At 47.2% G+C, this 19,595-nt stretch overlaps 1 protein-coding gene across 12 annotated transcripts in view; it reads right to left on the bottom strand.

Moving 5' to 3' along the window:
* Positions 1-407: 407 nt before the first annotated feature.
* The window catches only part of GGCX (gamma-glutamyl carboxylase), a 36,091-nt gene continuing 16,903 nt past the window's right edge, over positions 408-19,595 (bottom strand). For 6 of the 12 annotated variants that reach the window (XM_002709673.5, XM_089326192.1, XM_089326186.1 and 3 more), the window contains 9 exons: positions 6,651-6,814; positions 4,980-5,245; positions 4,694-4,825; positions 3,257-3,408; positions 2,702-2,871; positions 2,362-2,492; positions 1,745-1,892; positions 1,371-1,566; positions 408-991 (listed from right to left, as the gene is read on the bottom strand). In XM_002709673.5, coding sequence (XP_002709719.2) covers positions 805-991; positions 1,371-1,566; positions 1,745-1,892; positions 2,362-2,492; positions 2,702-2,871; positions 3,257-3,408; positions 4,694-4,825; positions 4,980-5,245; positions 6,651-6,814 — 1,546 coding nt within the window. In that variant the 3' untranslated portion in view covers positions 408-804. The remainder of the gene's footprint in view (positions 992-1,370; positions 1,567-1,744; positions 1,893-2,361; positions 2,493-2,701; positions 2,872-3,256; positions 3,409-4,693; positions 4,826-4,979; positions 5,246-6,650; positions 6,815-19,595) is intronic. The other 6 variants (XM_089326188.1, XM_089326189.1, XM_089326190.1 and 3 more) reach the window with 3 other exon arrangements.

The following is a 19,595-nucleotide window of genomic DNA, read 5'->3' as shown; positions in this document are numbered from 1 at the left end:
GTACTGAGGAAGTTCCCAAGACACCCCTGCAAATCCAGATCTAAAAGGTCTGTTCCCCAGTCCCTTAGCATGTTAATCCTCACTTTATAGCACCTGCTCACTAAAAGCTAGAATAATGCCAAATACTACTAGCATCTAACATTTCCTAACAGTGCTGTTCATTACTGCTAGTAAAAAGCTTACTGATAATACAGATAATTTGGTCAGATATACTAGTAGGGAATTTCACATTATTTTACCTCTTTCTCAGTTCCTACAATTAAAATAGGGCTAATGACTAATGAAGAGTTAAAGGTAAAACATTTGGCTATATTCATCATGATACACTAAATCTTTTCCCCCCCAAAGAGCCGGTCACTTTAAACCTCTTACCTCTTTATCCTAAGAAGCCATTTTCATTTGTAATCTTTTGGCCCTTCAATCTTAAGATTTATTTGAAAGGTAGAATGAGAGGGAGAGGTAGAGATCTTCCATCCACTGGTTCACTCCAAATGGCTGCAATGGGAACGCCATCTGAGTCACTGCAGAAACCCAGGTACTTGAGGCATCTTTCCTTGCCTTCTACCTACTTGTAGGTAGCTGGATCAGAAGTACCATAGCCAGGAGCTCCAATTTGGTGCTGGTGTCACAGGTGGCAACTTAACCCCTTGTGCCCCAGTGCCAGTACTGGCCCCTCAATTTTGGATTAAGAAATCGTTCTTTTTTCCTCGACTCCTATAGGCTGCCATTTCTTAATTTAAAAGAACAAATGAGAAGTTCTCAACTGTATTGCATAGGTAGTAGATGTGTAACTACCTGGCCTCCCTAGAACTCTGAGTGGACAGGATCAGCATCTGGTTCAGGAGGATCAGAATTTGAAGGATCTGTGTTTGTTGAGTCTCCAACTGGCTCAAAGGGTCGCAGATTTGCATAAGTCACCTCTTGGGCAAGTTGCTCCAGTGAGGGGCGGCCTATAGCCAGATTTCGAAGTGAAATACAAGTCATGAGGAAGCTGAAAAACAGGAAAAAGGTCACTAGTTTAAACTCCGATTTAACTAATTCCAGCCAAAGCCCTTAGCAGGGTGTTTGCTCCTCCCACCCAGGCACGTAGGGGATCTCCCTGGTGACCGGCCACTTCCCAGCTGGAGCAATACACCTGTTACATATTGCTAGGAGATCCCAGGGTAGGGTGGGGCTGGGGAAGGGCTGAGGCAGAACAAAACAGCAGGCCACCAGGCCACTTAATATACCAGTAATTGGGGAAAACAGAAGGGAAAGATTACTAGAGCCAGACTGTTCTGGAAAAGGGTCTCCCAGTGCTACCATCATTGGAGAAAAGCTACATGGCTACAAACATCTCATGGCAGTGACAAGGTGCCACTGAAACCTACCTGCGGCGAAAGATGTAGAGCTTCCGCAGGAAGAAGCGGAGGAGTCGCTCGTGGAAAGGGGCATTTCGCCGGCGTTCAAGCTCCTGGAGCCTTTGCTGGCGTCTAAGAAAGGTCTGAACCAGAGGTGTTGGCTCTGGGCCCCCCTTTACTTCCCCTTCCAACAGAGGCTGCAGCTCCGGAGGCAGAGGCCCTGGTTCTGTCCGGAAGACAACAAAAAGAGGAATCACTGAGATGGAATCAGTCTGGCCCTTGGAACTCCCCTTCTACCAGCTAGATGCTTCAAGTTCATTGTCTAATGTCTAGGTCTTCATTCATTAACTCTGACCTCTTGAAACCAGAGGCTGTGTCAGCCCAGATCTTCATACTATACTCACCACTTCCATTCTCTACCTTCTCCTTTAACTCTTGCAGATGTGCCAGGTCTTGCTCCAGCGTGAGCTCCGTAGTGTTGACATAGACGTACATGTAGCAGGAAGGACCAGACGACACGGTGTACACCTTATGGTACTCACCAGCAGGCAACTGACAGGGAAGAAATGGATGTATTTCACTGACCTTTAAATCCTGAACGAGGGCCAGGCATTTGGCACAGTGGTTAAGACAGTGCTTGTAACACTCGCATCGCATACTGGAGTGCCTGGGTTCTAGTCCCAGCTCCGCTCTTGATTCTAGCTTCTTGCTAACACACATCCCGAGAGGCAGCAGGCGATGGCTCAAGGAGCTGGGTCCCTGCCCTCCAGATGGGAGACCCAGAGTGAGTTCCAAAGCCTGGCCCTGTCCTTGCTGTTGTGGGCATTTGGGGAACCAGAAGGGAGATCTGATTCCCTACCGTTCAAAGCACATTTTTAAAAAAAGGAATCCTGGATAAGTCTATTCACAGGCCTTGTAGCCCCCACCCCCCACTGCATTACCACCACAGGAAAGCATCTGACATCTACAGCAAATGAACTCTTTTCAGCACAGCTTTCTGCCATTAATCCCAACCAGATACCTGCATTTTTTCTCCCTCCCGAAGAGTCCGATTCTTCTGTTCTGCCACCAGCTCCACAGTCACCTCCCCCTGCAGCAGCTGGATGCTGGTGTTGCCCAGGTCTTCACTCACAAAATTCTCCAGGTGCAGTCCTGCCGGGGCCACAGAGTTACCATCAGCCGCAGCAGTGAACTCACTCCCAGTCAGAACAGGGCTGCCACACTGTCACCATCAGCACCCCCCGCTTTCACAGCCCTTCCCACCAGAAACGCTCCTCCCTCTCTACCACATGCACCGTCTCTGGCCAAGAGAGCCGGAAGGGACGGAAGACAGCTAAGCTGCTTCTGCCTCTCCTCCATACCAGGGAAATCCGCAATGAAGACCACCTCGGTGTGGTTGTCCAGGCTACTCTTGATTTCCTGTAATTTGGTCCTCCAGGGGGACAGGTCCATCAAGAGCGGCTGCAGCCAGGGTGTGCGCTGGAAGGGGGACCAGACAGCCTGCACGATGTCCACACGAGGATCAAAAAGCCTTGGGAAAGAAAACCAAGTGCTAAGGAGGCCACAGCCACCTACCCGGCAGAACTGCGGGTCCCAGGCAGAGGGAATAGAGTTTCCAAATAGAAGAAACAGCTTTATGTCAGCTTGTCATTGCCAGTCCATGGCAGAGAGAGGAAAGAGAGTCTGCAGCATTGGGAAAAATGGGCGTTAGTGGCCAGAGAAGGCACTGTGTTTACAGCATCGAAAAGTCCTCTCCCTTTTCTCCTGGATGATGATGCCCCCTGCTGGAAGCAACCAGTTATACCCACAACTAGATCAACCAGAACATGCACTAAAGAGATAACCTTTTAAAACCAAACCCAGGAAACACAAGAGCTATACTCCATTTTTCCCCATTCTCTGCTCCCATGGCCCACCTCTGCTGGAAGCGGTCATTGATGGAGACCCAAATATCAAAGTAGATCTGGGGCTCAGTGACATTGTACTTGGGAAGCAGGCGGCTCAGGCAAGTGGCATACTGCTTCAGCATGTCTGCGTGATCCTTCCATCGCCGGCTCTGTGTGAACACCTGCCCCAAACCCCTACGTTAGTCCAACCTCATCACTTCCAGTCACACAGGTCACACACTGCCAACAGCACAGATTCCTTCCTGCTGCCCATTTTGGACAGAAAAACAAAAAAACACTCGTCTTTAGGGATGAATTTTTCATTGCTGGGCTAGTGGAATCTAACTTTTCCTAAACCTAATCACAATTCAAGCAAGCGACAGTCACTGCCCTATTTGAATAGAAAGTTTAGGGGCTGGTGCTGTGGCGTAGCAGATGAAACTGCTGCCTGCAGTGCCGCCATCCCATATGGGCACTGGTTCGAGTTCCGGCTGCTCCACTTCTGATCCAGCTCCCTGCTATGGCCTGAGAAAGCAGTGGAAGATGGCCCAAGTGCTTGGGACCCTGCACCCACGTGGGACCCAGAGGAAGCTCCTGGCTTCGGATCGGTGCAGCTCTGGCCGTTGTGGCCATCTGGGGAGTGAACCAGTAGATGGAAGACCTTTCTCTTTCTCTGCCTCTGTAACTCTTTCAAATAAATAAATCTTTAAAAAAAAAAAAAAAGAGGTTAAGGGCCAGCATTGTGGCTCACCCTGGGATGCTGGCATCTCATACGGCTGCTAGTTCGAGTTCTGCCTACACTACTTCTGATGCAGCTCTCTGCTAATGCACGGGGGAAAGCAGTGGAGGCTGGCCCAAGCCCTCAGGCTCCTGCACCCATGTGGGAGACCTGCCTGAATGAAGCTCCTGGGCTCCTTGCTTCAGCCTTGCCAAGCCCTGGCCATTGCAGCCATTTGAGGAATGACCCTTCAAGTCAATAAATCTTAAAAACAAAAAGGTTATTTTTTTTTTTTTCAGGCAGAGTGGACAGTGAGACAGACAGAGAGAAAGGTCATCCTTTTTCCGTTGGTTCACCCCACAATGGCCGCTGTGGCCAGCGCCCTGCGGCTAGCAACTGCACTGATCCGAAGCCAGGAGCCAGGTGCTTCTCCTGGTCTCCCATGCGGGTGCAGGGCCCAAGCACTTGGGCCATCCTCCACTGCACTCCCGAGCCACAGCAGAGAGCTGGCCTGGAAGAGGAGCAACCGGGACAGAATCCAGCGCCCTGACCGGGACTAGAACCCGGTGTGCCGGCGCCGCAAGGCGGAGGATTAGCCTAGTGAGCCGCGGTGCCGGCCCAGTCTAGCTCTTAAGAGAGGGGAGAGCAGATTCAAATTTGTTTCACTTTAAGGTGTGTGTAGACCAAACGAGACCCTGAGGCTCAAGGGGGTTAGGAGAACAGTCACCCGTCAGCACCAGACGTCTCACCCCAGGGTTAAGGTAGCCCAGCTCGCCCGTGCGCCCATCACGGTAGGTGATCTTCACGTGCTGGTGGGAGCGGGAGTGCACCATCATGTCCCAGGAGTAGCCGTACAGCCCATTTGTCCAGTTGTTATAGCCCTAGGCCGCAGTGCAGAGAATCAGCTCAATGCTTCCCATACGACCCCTACCTCCACCAAGAAAGGGGTGCAAAACCCCCATTCCTTCCCAACTGTTGTCACCATTGCCACTTTCCATGCCCAGGCGCTGCTACACACCCACAACGCTTACAAACCTGGGTGAGGAAGTGGGAATAGGGCAGGAACAGCTGCTCCAGGAGGTAAAGCAAGGTGAAGAGGGCTCCCAGCCGATGGCGCAGGCCTGGCTTCTGGCCACCTTTGGCCCGGCTCCTCTTGTACACGCAAGAAGCACTGGGCTGAGGGGCAGCCTTGAGGGGCAGCAGATCTTGCAGCCTTTTGGGGCAGTGAGATACCAGCTTCCGGGGCCACTCAGGGGAGCAGAAGAGAGGGCTGCTGGCCAGCATGACATAGGGGAACATACCTAGGAAGGCAGGGAGAAAACACACATCTCCGTATTAAGCTGAACCCCTCAGCCCCCTTCCCTCAAGCCTCTCTCATGTTCTACTTAAAATGAAAGGAGTTCTGAACCACAGGACACACAGTCTCCCTCATCTAAAATGCCTTCTAAACCAGAAGTGTGTCAGACTGTCAAGTTTTTCAGAATTTAGACTATCTGCGTACACTTCACTGGTTAGCATCCTTAACTCAAAAATCCAAAATTTGGGGCTGGCGTTGTGGTGCAGTGACCTAGGCTGCAGTGTGCAATGCCAGCATCCCATATCTGAGTGCTAGCTCGTACCCAGCTGCTTTGCTTCTGATCCAGTGCCAGGCTAATGTGCCTGGGAAAGCAGCAGAGGACAGCCCATGTACCTGGGCCCTTGCCACCCATGTGGGAGGTCCAGATAGAATTCCAGGCTCCTAGCTTTGGCCTAGACAAGCCCCAGCTTTGGCAACCATTTGGAGAGTGAATCAGTGAACAGAAGATCTCCTTCTCTTTCAAATAAATGAATAAAGTCCAGTGTTGTGGCACAGCAGGTTAAGCTGCCATCTGCAGCACCAGTATCCCATATAAGTGCCAGTTTGAGTCCCAGCTGATCCACCTCCAGTCCAGCTCCTGGCTAATGTGCCTGGAAAGTAGCCGAAGATGGCCCAAGTACTGGGTCTCTGTCACCCAAATGAGCCCTGGATGGAGTTCTAGGTCCCTAACTTCGGTCGGACCCAGTCCAGTGTGTTGTGGCCATTTGGGGAGTGAACCTATAGACGGAAGTCTTTCTGTCCCTCCCTCCAACACTGCCTTTCAAATAAATCAATCTATCTTTAAAAAATATAAAATTTGAAATTCTCAGTTTCGGAAAGGTTCAAATTTTCATATTAGGGTTGCTCAACCTGTACTTGTTTCTCTCAAAGATTCCTTACTCTACTGTATGCTGAGACCAGAGGTTGGCACTGTGGCACAGAAGGCTAAGCCTCCACCTGCAGTAGTTTGAGTCCCAGCTGCTCCACTTCCAATCCAGCTCCTTGCTGATATGCCTGGGAAGGCAGCAGAAGATGGCCCAAGTACTTGGGCCCCTGCACCTCCATGGGAGACCTGGAGGAAGCTCCTGGCTCCTGGCTTTGGACTGGCGCAGCCCTGGCCACTGTGGCCACTTGGGGAGTGAACCAGCAGATAGAAGACCTCTGTCTCTCCTTCTATCTCTACCTTTCAAATCAATCATTCAATCAATCAATCTTTTAAAAACCTCCATTTATTCCTGCTTCAGTGACCACACTGGACTCAGTCTAGCTCCTGCTCCCAACAGCATCTCCCCACTCCCAAACAATACCCCTGGCTAGTCCCTCCCTAGAGACTCGTGGTTCCTGTTTCCTGCCAGGCTACAGATACTGACCAATGCTGAAGAGCTGGGAATTCATGCAGTGGAAGTAGGACACGAAGACGAGGCCAGTGGACCTTGAGACATCGAAGAAGAGCAGGAAACCAGCCAAGAGGTCAAGCAGCAGCCCACCCCAGTGCACCACCAGCAGGCTGGTCAGCTCCTCAGACAGCAACAATCTGCAGACATGAGCACTGGGGTCAGGCCCAGGCCACTGGGGAAGCCAGCAGCCACGGCACATTTGCATGTGACACAAATGGGCCTCTGCTACCCTCTTGATGCCAAAGGACGTACCCCAGTGGGTGGCAAAACCAAGGTACCTAACCTACCCACACAGACTACGGTAGTTCTCCTGTACAGCTTCACACGCTTTAGGTATACATTTTTTAAAAAATATTTATTCATTTTTTGAAAGAGTTACACAGAGATAAGGAGAGGCAGAGAGAGGGGTCTTCCATCCGATGATTCACTCCCCAAACGGCTACAACGGCCGCAGCTGCGCTGATCCAAAGCCAGGAGCTTCTGGATCTCCCATGTGGGTGCAGGGGCCCAAGGACCTGGGCCTTCTTCCACTGCTTTCCCAGGCCACAGCAGAGAGCTGGATCAGAAGCGGAGCAGGGCCGGCACTGTGGTGCACTAGGTTAATCCTCTGCCTGCGGTGCCAGCATCCTATATGGGCACCGGTTCTAGTCCTGGTTGCTCCTCTTCCAGTCAAGCCCTCTGCTATGGCCTGGGAAAGCAGTGGAGGATGGCCCAAGTGCTTGGGCCTCTGCATCCACATGGGAGACCAGGAAGAAGCACCTGGCTCCTGGCTTCGGATCAGCGCAGCTCCAGCCGTGGCGGCCATTTGGGAAGTGAACCGACAGAAGGAAGACCTTTCTCTCTGTCTCTCTCTCTCACTGTCTGTAACTCTGCCTGTCAAATAAATAAATAGTCTTTAAAAAGAAAAAAAAAAAAAAAAGTGGAGCAGCCGGGTTTCGAACTGGTGCCCATATGGGATGCTGGTGCTTTAGGCCAGGGCTTTAACCTGCTGCACCACAGCGCCAGTCCCAAGGCATCCATTTTTCAACATACCTTCTGTACTGAACAAGGCCAGGTCTCCAGGATGAAATATGAGGAGTGGTGAGGGCAGGCTCCTCAGAAAGGGAACAAGTAGGACAAAACTTTAAAGGTAGAAAGTTGGGGCAGGTGTTTAGCATAGTGGTTAAGATGCCACTTGGGATACCCATACCCTATGTAAGAATGCCCGAGTTCAAATTCCGGCTCTGTTCCTGGTTCCAACTTCCTGCTAATGTGCACTGTGGGAGGCAGCAGATGATGGCTCAAGTAGTTGGTTCCCTGCTACCCATGTGGAAAACTTGAATTCCTAGTTCTTGACTTTGGCCTGGCCCAGCACTGGCCACTGGAGATTTGAGGAGTGAACCAAGGGACGGGAGCTCCCTCACTGTCTCTGGTTTTCACTTTAAAAAAAAATTTTAAAGGTGAATTCTTGGCGCCAGCATTGTGGTACAATAAGTTTATCCTCCATCTGTGGAGCTAGCATCCCACATGGGCACTGGTTCTAGTCCTGGCTACTCCACTTCTGATCCAGCTCTCTGCTATGCCCTGGAAAAGCAGTGGAAGAAGCCCAAGTTCTTGGATCTCTGCACCCATGTGGGAGACCTGGAAGAAGCTCCTGGCTTTGGATAGACTCAGGTCCAGCTGTTGCAGCCATCTGGGGAGTGAACCAGTGGATGGAAGACCTCTCCCTCTCTCTCTGCCTCTCTATAACTGCCTTTCAAATAAATAAATAAATCTTTAAAAAAAATAGATAGAAATCAAAATGAAATACTGGAAATGAAGAATTCAACAGAACAAATAAAGAATGCAGTGGAAAGCCTTAACAACAGACTTGGTGAAGCAAAAGAAAGAATATCCCAATTAGAAGACAAATCTCTGGCCGGCACCATGGCTCACTAGGTTAATCCTCCGCCTGCGGCGCCGGCACCCCAGGTTCTAGTCCCAGTCAGGGCGCCAGATTCTGTCCCGGTTGCACCTCTTCCAGTCCAGCTCTCTGCTGTGGCCCGGGAGTGCAGTGGAGGATGGCCCAAGTGCTTGGGCCCTGCACCCACAGGGGAGACCAGGAGAAGCACCTGGCTCCTGGCTTCTGATCAGCGCGGTGCGCCGGCCACAGCGGCCATTGTGGGGGTAAACCAACGGGAAAAGGAAGACCTTTCTCTCTGTCTCTCTTTCACTGTCCACTCTGCCTGTCAAAAAAAAAAAAGAAAAAAGAAAAAAAAGAAAAAGAAAACAAATCTCTGGAAATTTTACAGTCAGACCCAAAACGAAGAAATCAGAAAATTAAAAAGCACCATTGGAGATCTATAGGATACTATCAAACGACCCAACATGCAGGTCTTAAGAGTTCCTAAAGACATGGAAACAAAGAATGAATTAGAAGGCCCCTTCAGTGAAATAATTAAAGAAAACTTCCCAAATTTGGAGAAAGAAAGGGACAGCTAAGTCCAGGAAGCATACAGAACTCCTAACAGTTCTCCTAACAGACACCACCCAGCAAGATCTTCACCATGACCCATTGTAGTCAAACTCTCCACAGTGAAACATAAAAAGGTTCTAAAATGTGCATGAGAGCAAGGCCAGATTACTTTCAGAGATCTCCAATTAAACACACAGCATATTTCTCATCAGAAATGCTACAGGTTAAGAGAGAATAGCGAGATATAGTCCAAGTCTTAAGAGAAAAAAATTGTCAACCCAGAATACTGTACCCTGCAAAGCTCTCAATTATGAATGACGGTGAAATAAAGACCTTCCATAACAAACAGAATTGAAAGAATTTCTCACTACTTGTCCAGCTTTACAAAAGATGCTTAAGGATGTGCAACATACAGAAACACAGAAACAGGGCCATCACTACAAAAGAAGGTGAAGGGGCTGGCACTGTGGCATAGTGGGTAAAGGCGCTGCCTGCAATGAACCATAATATGGGCATGGTTCAAGTCCTGGGTGCTCTACTTCCAATCCAGCTCTCTGCCATGGCCTGGAAAAGCAGCAGACGGTGACCAAAGTCCTTGGGTCCCTGCACCTCCACAAGAGACCCAGAAGAAGCTCCTGGCTCCTGGCCTCAGATCAGTGAAGCTCTGGCCATTGTGGCCAACTGAGGAATGAATCAGCGAGGAAAGACCCCTCTCTCTCTCTCCTTCTCCTCCTCTGTGTTACCTCTTTCAAATAAATAAATGAATCTTTAAAAAAGAAAGGAAGGAAGGACGGACAGACAGATGGATGGGCGGATGGACAGGAAGAAGGAGAGGGCAGAAAATCTCCCAGTAAAAGTACAAAGGAAATTCAAAGTAAACAATAGGAATATTTACACAAAAATGGCAGGGCAAAGTCGTTACTTATTAATAGTCACCTTGAATGTTAATGGCCTCAACTCTCCATTTAAAAGACACAGACTGGCTGAATGGATTGAAAAACAAAACCCATGTATTTGCTGCCTACAAGAAACACAGCTCACCAACAAAGACACATGCAGACTGAAAGTGAAAGGATGGAAAAAGATCTCCCAGGCCAGCAGAAACCAAAAAAGAGCTGGTGTAGCCATCTTAATATCAGACAAAATAGACTTTAACACAATAACTGTTAAAAGAGACAAAGAAGGGCACTATGCAATGACTAAGGGATCAATTCAACAGGAAGGTATGATTATTATAAACGTATATGCACCTAATTACAGGGTACCTGGCTATTGAAAAGAAAGCTTAAGGGATTTAAAGGGAGACATAGACTCCAATACAAGGATAATGGGGGACTTCAACACCTTACTTTCAGCAATGGACAGATCAATCAGACAGGAAATCAGCGAGGAAACAATATTTAATCGACATTATAGACCAATGGAATTAACAGATATCTATAGAACTTTCCATCCTGTAGTCACGGAACACATATTCTTCTCTCCAGGGCATGGAAGTTTCTCTAGGTTGGACCACATACTGGGCCATAAAGCAAGTCTCAGCAACTTCAAAAAAATCAAAATCGTACCATGCATTTTCTTGGAACACAGCAGAATGAAGCTGGAAATTAACAATTCAGGAATCTCTAGAGCATAGGCAAACACATGGAGACTGAACAACATGGTCCTGAATGAACAGTGGGTCATAGAAGAAATCAAAATGTTTCTGGAAACAAATGAAGATGATAATACAATGAATTAAAACTTATGGAATACAGCAAAAGCAGTGTTAAGAGGAAAATTTTTGGCAATTGGTGCCTACACATCGAGAAATTGGAAATGCACCAAATAAATAAACTATCAATGCATCTCAAGGACCTAGAAAAACAATAGCAAACCAAATCCAAAACTAGTAGAGAAAATAACTAACTAAAATTAGGGAAGAAATCAACAAAATTGAAAGAAACAAACAAAAACAATACAAAAGATAAGCAAAACAAAGAACTGGTGTTTTGACAAAAATAAAGAAAATTGACACACCATTGGTCCAACTAACCAAAAAAGGAGAGAAGACCCAAATTAACAAAATTAGAGATGAAAAAGGAAAAGTAACAAACAGACACCACAGAAACAAAAAGAATCATCAGAAATTACTACAAAGAGCTGTATGCCAACTAACTTGGAAACCCAGAAGAAATGGACAGATTTCTGGACATACACAACCTACCTAAATTGAGCCATGAAGACATAGAAAACCTACACAGACCAATAATCAAGATAGGAAGAGAATCAGTAATGAAGCTCTCCCAACAAAGAAAAGCCCAGGACCAGATGGATTCACTGCTAAATTCTATGAGACATTCAAAGAACTAACTCCAATTCTTCTCAAGCTATTCAAAACAACTGAAAGGAAGGGAATCCTCCCAAATTCTATGAAGCCAGAATCACCTTAATTCCTAAATATGAAAAAGATACAACAGATGAAGAGAACTACAGACCAAGTTCCCAAATGAACACAGACACAAAAATCCTCAACAAAATATTAAGTAATTGAATCCAACAACACATCAGAATGATCATTCACTCAGATCAAGAGGAATTTATCCCTGGTATGCAGGGATGGTTCGATATTTCACAAATCAATGTGATACATCACATTAGCAAAATGAAGAATAAAAACCATGATTACCTCAATAGATCAGAGAAAGCATTTGATAAAATAAAGCACCTTTTCATGATGAAAACTCAGCAAATTGGGTGTAAAAGGAACCACCCTCAACAAAAGGCAATTTATAAGAAATCCATGGCCAACGTCCTATTGAACAGGGTAAAGTTGGAAACATTCCCACTGAGATTCAGAACCAGACAAGGATGCCCACTCTCATCACTGCTCTTCAATATAGTCTGGAAGTTTTAGCCAGAGCCATTAGAAAGAAAGGGAAAGGGAAAGGGAAAAAGGGGAAAAGGGGAAAAAGGGGAAAGGGGAAAGGGAAAAGGGGAAAGGGGAGAAAGCAAAGGAATACAAATTGGGAAGGATGAAGTGATGGAACAAAGATGTCAGCTTCAGCCATTCTTGCTCACTGCCCAACAGATAGATAAACTTTAGGATGTATTCCTTGCCCTTGAATCTCAACTGGGTCTCACACTCTAATGCCTTCATACCCCATTCGCAACGGCCACCTGGAATTCCCCTCTGCCTGCTGCCCCTTACCCCCACCCTCCTAAAATATAAAAAGACCCTGCCCCTGAGGTCCAGGCCTTCTGCCAAGTGTTCCATCAATGCGCACGTGGGCAGTTGGTCATCCACCTGTACAAATTTATTTCCTCTGCATAAATTCGGTCTGGCTATAAATTCGTACACTGCCTCCTCTCTATTCTGCACCTCTTTTTCTAACATTTTGGTGCCCCGTGTGAGGAGGCACCAATCTGCAACTCTTTCCCTAGCATTTATGGTGCCCTGTGTGAAGAGGGGAGTGAGGAACCAGCATCTTGCCCACACCAGCCGCTCCCTGCATTCTCTGGGTAAGAGCTGTGATCCCCCACCCTTCCTCTGAACTCTTTATTCTGAACTCCTACCACTTTTTACTGTCTCTGCCCACCCCTTACCTTCTTGTTCCTACAGTCTCCTTCTTTTTCTTCTGACCCAAGCAGCCCTGAGAGACATCTCTCCAAACACGTTTTTCCTCCTCCTTGCGCTTCTCATTTCCCAACGAATGTACAGCCAGAGCCCTTTGCTGGATCTCCTCGCTGCACCCAAGACTGGATCTCATTCTCGACCCATCGGACTGGTGAGAGAGGCCTTTGTCACCTCAAGTGCACTGGGGCGCTGCTCATGACGGTTCTTTCCCCCCATCACAGGGCTCAGGGTGTTTGGTCAGTTTCCCTGGCTTAGAACTGGGACTCTGGGATTTCTCACTCTCTCCTCTTAGGAGGACTCAGAACTTCGGTTCTCAGTTGGGGTTATCATTTTCCAGGGGATGCCCTGTGAAAAGGACGCCCTTCCCTCAGGCTATATTTTGCCTAATCCATGGGTTCCAAAATTTCTTGGATCTCACCCAACTCCCTTTGGCCTGCCTCTTAAAAAGCTTGCGTGGGGGCCAGTGCCTGCTGGTGGCTGTGGATAAGAACAGCCATAAACAGGTTAATTATGAGAAGATCAGAGAGGTCACTCAGGAACCCCATAAAAATCCTGCTCTATTTATATCATGTCTTAGAGAAGCAATGATAAAGTATACTAACACCGATCCCAATTCCCCAGAGGGATGACTGTATTTAAATTTCCACTTTATGTCCCAGTCAACTCTAGATATCCATTACAAACTGCAAAAATTACAAGATGGTCCGCAGACCCCCCAGAACTCATAGAAGTGGCTTTTCATGTTTTTAACAATAGAGATGAAGAAAAAAGAACTCAGAAGGAAATAAATAGAAAACTGAAGTCTCAAAGGCTTGCCTCTGTAATTCACCAAGACCCCAATTGCCAGCTAAGTCCCACTGCTCAGGGGCCCTGTTATTAATGTGGCAATGTTGGCATTGGGCCAAGGCCTGCTCCAACTCGAAGCCCACCTTTGTTAAAGGCTCTAGCCCTCCTGGAACCTGTATTAAGTGTGGCAATACCAGACACTGGGCCAGGAGCTGCCCAGCTGCCAACAAAAGCTGCTATTATTCACTGCAAAGGCCACCGGAAAGGTAAACAATACCTAGCTGAAGCTAACAACAAGGCTGATCTGACAGCTAATGCAGCGGCTCATGGGGAGGCGATCCCTTCTTTTCTCTTTAAATTAGCTCCTGTATATTCAGACCTAGAACTCTCAGTTCTAACAACAAGGGGCATCTAGAAAGGATTCATGGTGGTTTCTAGATGAAAAACTAATACTCCCTTCTTCTCCCCAAGCAGCCTTTCTAAAAAACCTCCATTCTATCATTCAAACTCAAACTCTCTTCTTCACTTCCTGAGATCACATGTACACCTAACTCCTGCCATAAGAGAAACTCTGTATAACATATCTCAGACATGTAACATCTGTCAAACTTCTAACCCTAATTCTAATATCAGGCCACCCCCACTCCCCACTTCCCAGGCCCATGGATCACTCCCAGGAGAGGACTGGTAGACTGACTTCACCCACCTCTCTCAGGCTGACATGCTAACAAGAGCTACGCACAAGGTAACTCTGTCTCATTTTGGCCATCTTTTCCACCGTGGGCAATCTCCCTTTTGTCCTCATAATCATAGGGCTCCTATTTCTGCCATGTATAATTAACTTATTCCAAACATTATTGCAGGAACGAATAATTGCTATATCTCAAGTCATCTCGTAACAGCAGCAAAAGATTGCTCGTTGAGGGTGGGAGGGCAGGAACGGGGTTAGAACCACTATATTCCTAAAAGCTGTACATATGAAATTTGTATTCATTAAATAGAAATCTTCTTTAAAAACAAACAAACAAACAAACAAACAAAAAACAAAAAAACTCCTCTGCTCGTCTTCTTCAATCAATCCGATCTCGAGTAGAGACTCCTGGTTCCACGTCTATGCCCCATATTAGCAGGTAGTAGCCAGAGAGAAATCGGTGCCCCTTCTCCTTATCTGTACTCAGAGTCTGCTTTGATGGAACAGACATAAACCTCAGCCATTCTTGCTCATTGCCCCAAAGAAAGATAAACATTGGAACGTATTCCTTGCCCTTGAATCTCCATTGGGTCTCACACCCTATCACCTTCATACCACTCCCCACGCCAACTGAAAGACCAGTTCTAGGAATTCCCCTCTGCCTGCCGCCTCCTAGCCCGAGCCCCAGCCCTAGCCCTCCTAAAATATAAAAAGGCCTGGCCCCTGGGGGTCAGGGCCCTCTGCCCCGTGTTCCATCAATGTGCACACATGCAGTCGGTCACCCACCTCTACGGATTTATTTTCTCTGAATAAATTCGGTCTGGCTGTAAATTCGTACACTGCCTCCTCTCTATTCTGCGCCTCTTTTCCTAACATTTTGGTGCCCCGTGTGAGGAAGCAGCATCTGCAACTCTTTTCCTAACAGAAAGTCAAACTATCCTTATTTGCAGATGACATTCTATACATAGGGGATCCGTAAGACTCTACTAAGAGACTACTAGAACTCATTGAAGAGTTTGGTAAAGTGGTAGGATATAAAATCAATACACAAAAATCAACAGCCTTTGTATACACAGACAATGCCACAGCTGAGAAAGAACTTCTAAGATCAATCCCATTCACAATAGCTACCCCCCAAAAAAAATCAAATAATTTGGAATAAACTTAACCAAAGATGTCAAATGTCTCTATGATGAGAATCATAAAATATTGAAGAAAAGAAAAGGAAAACACACAAAAAAAGGGAAAATCTTCCATGTAAATGGATTGGAAGAATCAATAACATCAAAATGTCTGTACTACCAAAAGCAATTTACAGATGTAGTGCAATACCAATCAAAATACCAAGGGCATTCTCAGATGAAAAAATGACTCTGAAATTCATACAGAAACACAGGAGACGCTGAACAGCTAAAACAATCTTATACAACAAAAACAAAGCTGGAGGCATCACAATACCAGATTTTAGGACATACTACAGGGCCGGCGCTGTGGCTCACTTGGTTAATCCTCTGCCTGCGGTGCCGACATCCCATATGGGTGCCGGATTCTAGTCCCGGTTGCTCCTCTTCCAGTCCAGTTCTCTGCTGTGGCCCGGGAAGGCAGTGGAGGATGGCTTAAGTGCTTGGGCCCATGCACCACATGGGAGACCAGGAGGAAGTACCTGGCTCCTGGCTTCCAATCGGTGCAGTGCGCCAGCTGTAGCAGCCATTTGGGGGGTGAACCAATGGAAGGAAGACCTTTCTCTTTCTCTAACTCTAACAATTAAAAAAAAAAAAAAAAAAAAAAAAAGACTACAGGGCAGTTAGAATCAAAACAGACTGGTACTTGTACAAAAACAGATGGATAGACCAATGGAACAGAATAGAAACACCAGAAATCAATCCATGCATCTACAGCCAATTTATCTTTGACAAAGGAGCTAAAATTAATCTCTAGAGCAAGGACAGTCTGTTCAACAAATAGCGCAAGGAAAACTGGATCTCCACATGTAAAAGTATGAAGCAAGAACCTTACCTTACACCTTACACATAAATCCACTCACTATGAATTAAAAGGGGCTGGCACTGTGGTGCAGCTGGTTAAAGCCCTGGCCTGAGGCACCAGCATCCATATGGATGCCAGTTCTGGTCCTGGCTGCTCCTCTTTCAATCCAGCTCTCTACTGTGGCCTGGGAGAGCAGCAGAGGATGGCCCAGGTCCTTGAGCCCCTGCACCCATGTGGGAGACACAGAAGAAGCTCCTGGCTTGGGATTGGTGCAGCTCTGGCCATTGTGGCCATCTGGGGAGTGGGCCAGTAGATGGTGGACTTCTCTGTCTCTGCCTCTCTCTGTAACTCTTTCAAATAAATAAAATAAATATTTTTTAAAAATGGATTAAAGATCTAAATCTATGACCTGATACCATCAAATTATTAGAGAACATTAGGGAAACCCTGAAAGACATTGACAAAGGCAAAGACTTCTTGGAAAAGGCACCAGAGGTACAAGCAATAAAAGCCAAAATTGACAAATGGGATCACATGAAACTGTCAAGCTTCTGCACTGCAAAAGAATCACTCAGCAAAGTGAAGAGGCAATGGATAGAATGGGAGAAATTATTTGCAAACTTTGCAAACTGATAAAAGATTACCAGAATATATAAAGAACTCAAGAAACTCAACAACAACAAACTACCCAGTTATTAAATGGGCAAAGGACACAAACAGGCATTTTTCTTTTTCTTTTTTTTTTAATTCTAGTGTTTTGTTTGTTTGTTTGTTTTTTTTTTTTTGACAGGCAGAGTGGACAGTGAGAGAGAGAGAGACAGAGAGGTCTTCCTTTTTGCCGTTGGTTCACCCTCCAATGGCCACCAAGGCTGGCGTGCTGCAGCCGGCGCATCGCGCTGATCCAAAGCCAGGAGCCAGGTGCCTCTCCTGGTCTCCCATGTGGGGGCAGGGCCCAAGGACCTGGGCCATCCTCCACTGCACTCCCAGGCCACAGCAGAGAGCTGGCCTGGAAGAGGGGCAACCGGGACAGAATCTGGTGCCCCGACCAGGAATAGAACCCGGTGTGCCGGCGCCGCTAGGCGGAGGATTAGCCTAATGAGCCACGGTGCTGGCCTTCAAACAGGCATTTTTCAAAACAGGAAATCTAAATGGCCAGCAGACACATGAAAAAATGCTCAGGATCACTAGCTGTCAGGGAAATGCAAATCAAAACCACAATGAGGTTTCACCTCACACCCGTTAGAATGGCTTTGATTTCAGAGAAATCAAAACAAGAAATACTGGCAAGCATGTGGGGGAAAACGGACCCTAATCCATTGCTTTTGGGAATGTAAACTGGTACAGCCACTATGGAGGATGGTATGGAAATACCTCAGAAATCTGAATATAGACCTACCATATGACCCAGCCATCTCACTCCTGGGAATTTACCCATAGGAAATGAAATCAGCATATGAAAGAATAATCTGTACCCCCACGTTTACTGTAGCTCAATTCACAATAGCTAAGATGTGGATTCAACCCAAACGCCCATCAACTGAAGACTGGATAAAGAAATTATGTGGGAGGTTCCAAGATGGCACTGTAGGGAAGGAGCTTACTGCTCTAGCCCAGGAAAAGACAGTTTAAAAAAAAAAAAGTGGAGGCTGGCGCCGCAGCTCACTAGGCTAATCCTCTGCCTTGAGGCGCCAGCACACCGGGTTCTAGTCCCGGTAGGGGCGCCAGATTCTGTCCCAGTTGCCCCTCTTCCAGGCCAGCTCTCTGCTGTGGCCTGGGAAGGCAGCGGAGGATGGCCCAAGTCCTTGGGCCCTGCACCCCATGGGAGACCAGGATAAGTACCTGGCTCCTGCCATCGGATCAGCGCAATGCGCCGGCCGCAGCACGCTGGCCACGGCGGCCACTGGAGGGTGAACCAACGGCAAAAGGAAGACCTTTCTCTCTGTCTCTCTCTCACTACCACTCTGCCTGTCAAAAAAAAAAAAAAAAAAAAGTGGAGATAGAGGCTGGCGCTGTGGCATAGCAGGTAAAGACGCTACCTGCAGTGCCAGCATCCTATATAGGCGCCAGTTTGAGTCCCAGCTGCTCCACTTCCGATCTAGCTCTCTGCTATGGCCTGGGAAAGCAGTAGAAGATAGCTTAAGTCCTTGGGCCCCTGTACGCATGTGAGAGACCCAGAAGCTCCTGGCTTCAGATCCATGCAGCTCCAGTTTTAGAGCCATCTGGGGAGTGAACCAGTGGATGGAAGACCTCTCTCTCTCTCTCTGCCTCTCTGTAACTATGCCTTTCAAATAAACAAATAAAAATTTAAAAAACAAAAGTGGAGAGAGTATAATCTCAGGGAAAAGTTAGGGAAAAAATGGCAGAGGAAACTCTTACCGAAACTAGAGGGACATGGTGGACCTACGTGGAGGGCATGGGTGTCCACCATTCAGGACTCCAACAGCCGAGAGCCTATATACCAGTGTTGGAAAGTGAGGGAAGACCATACTGCAGCAGCCCAAACCCCTGGCAAAAAAGTGGCAGTAAGAGCCTAGAGGGAAACAGGCTTGGAGCCCCGTGGGAGAACGTGTACCAGTCAAACCAAAGCAGAAAAAAAAAAAAGACGGGATGGACACATTTCTCTCTGATCACTTTACAAAGGTGTACTGTGACAAGCCGATAGAACAGGCTCCATTTTGGACATACGTTAACAGCTGTGCCAGCTCGTGTCTGTGCCCAGCAACCCGCCAAGCGGAGACTCCAGACTCTGGTTGGGAGAAATAACAGGGGGCTGGGAGCTTGTGACTGTGTGAAGCTTCTGAACCAGGACTGTGAAAAAAACAGGGTGTGTGGGAGGACTCACGATGTGGCTGGGATTTTGAGCAGTTGTAGTGGGAGACTCCACAAGCTCGAGGGTTCCTGGTTACCTGGTGAGAGACACTGCAGGGGAACCTGAACTTACACTGAGGACTGCACAGATCCTTTGTGTGGTCCTTGGGACAGCGCGGACTAATATTATACCCACTGGGGCTAGCGCTCAGCCACTGGTCTTCACTGAAAAGAGCTCAGCTGAGCAGAATACACCTCCCTTCTGATTAAAAAAAAAAGAGAGAGAGAGATTTACCACGCCAAACCTGGGTGTGTCACCTTAGGCACTCAAGAACTGAACAAAGCTCTCTGGCCACACCTACTACAAACCTCTAGAGATTCACCAAAAGCAAACATTCTATGTATCTACAGAGACATAAAAAGATAAAAGCCACCACAGGAAAAAAAAAAAAAAGAAACCAATGGGTATCTCCACAAATGCCAAACAACAAACACACCAATCGCAGAAACAAGAATAAAAAAGACAATATGATGCTCTCAAAAGAACAAGATACTTCAATACTAGATTGTAAGATGAAGAGAGAGAAGAAATGCAAG

This window comes from Oryctolagus cuniculus, chromosome 2, assembly GCF_051225735.1.
Source record: "Oryctolagus cuniculus isolate XC-2025 breed Fujian yellow rabbit chromosome 2, ASM5122573v1, whole genome shotgun sequence".
NCBI classification, from domain to species: Eukaryota; Metazoa; Chordata; class Mammalia; order Lagomorpha; family Leporidae; genus Oryctolagus; species Oryctolagus cuniculus.
This window is presented reverse-complemented; position numbering and strand designations above follow the sequence as displayed.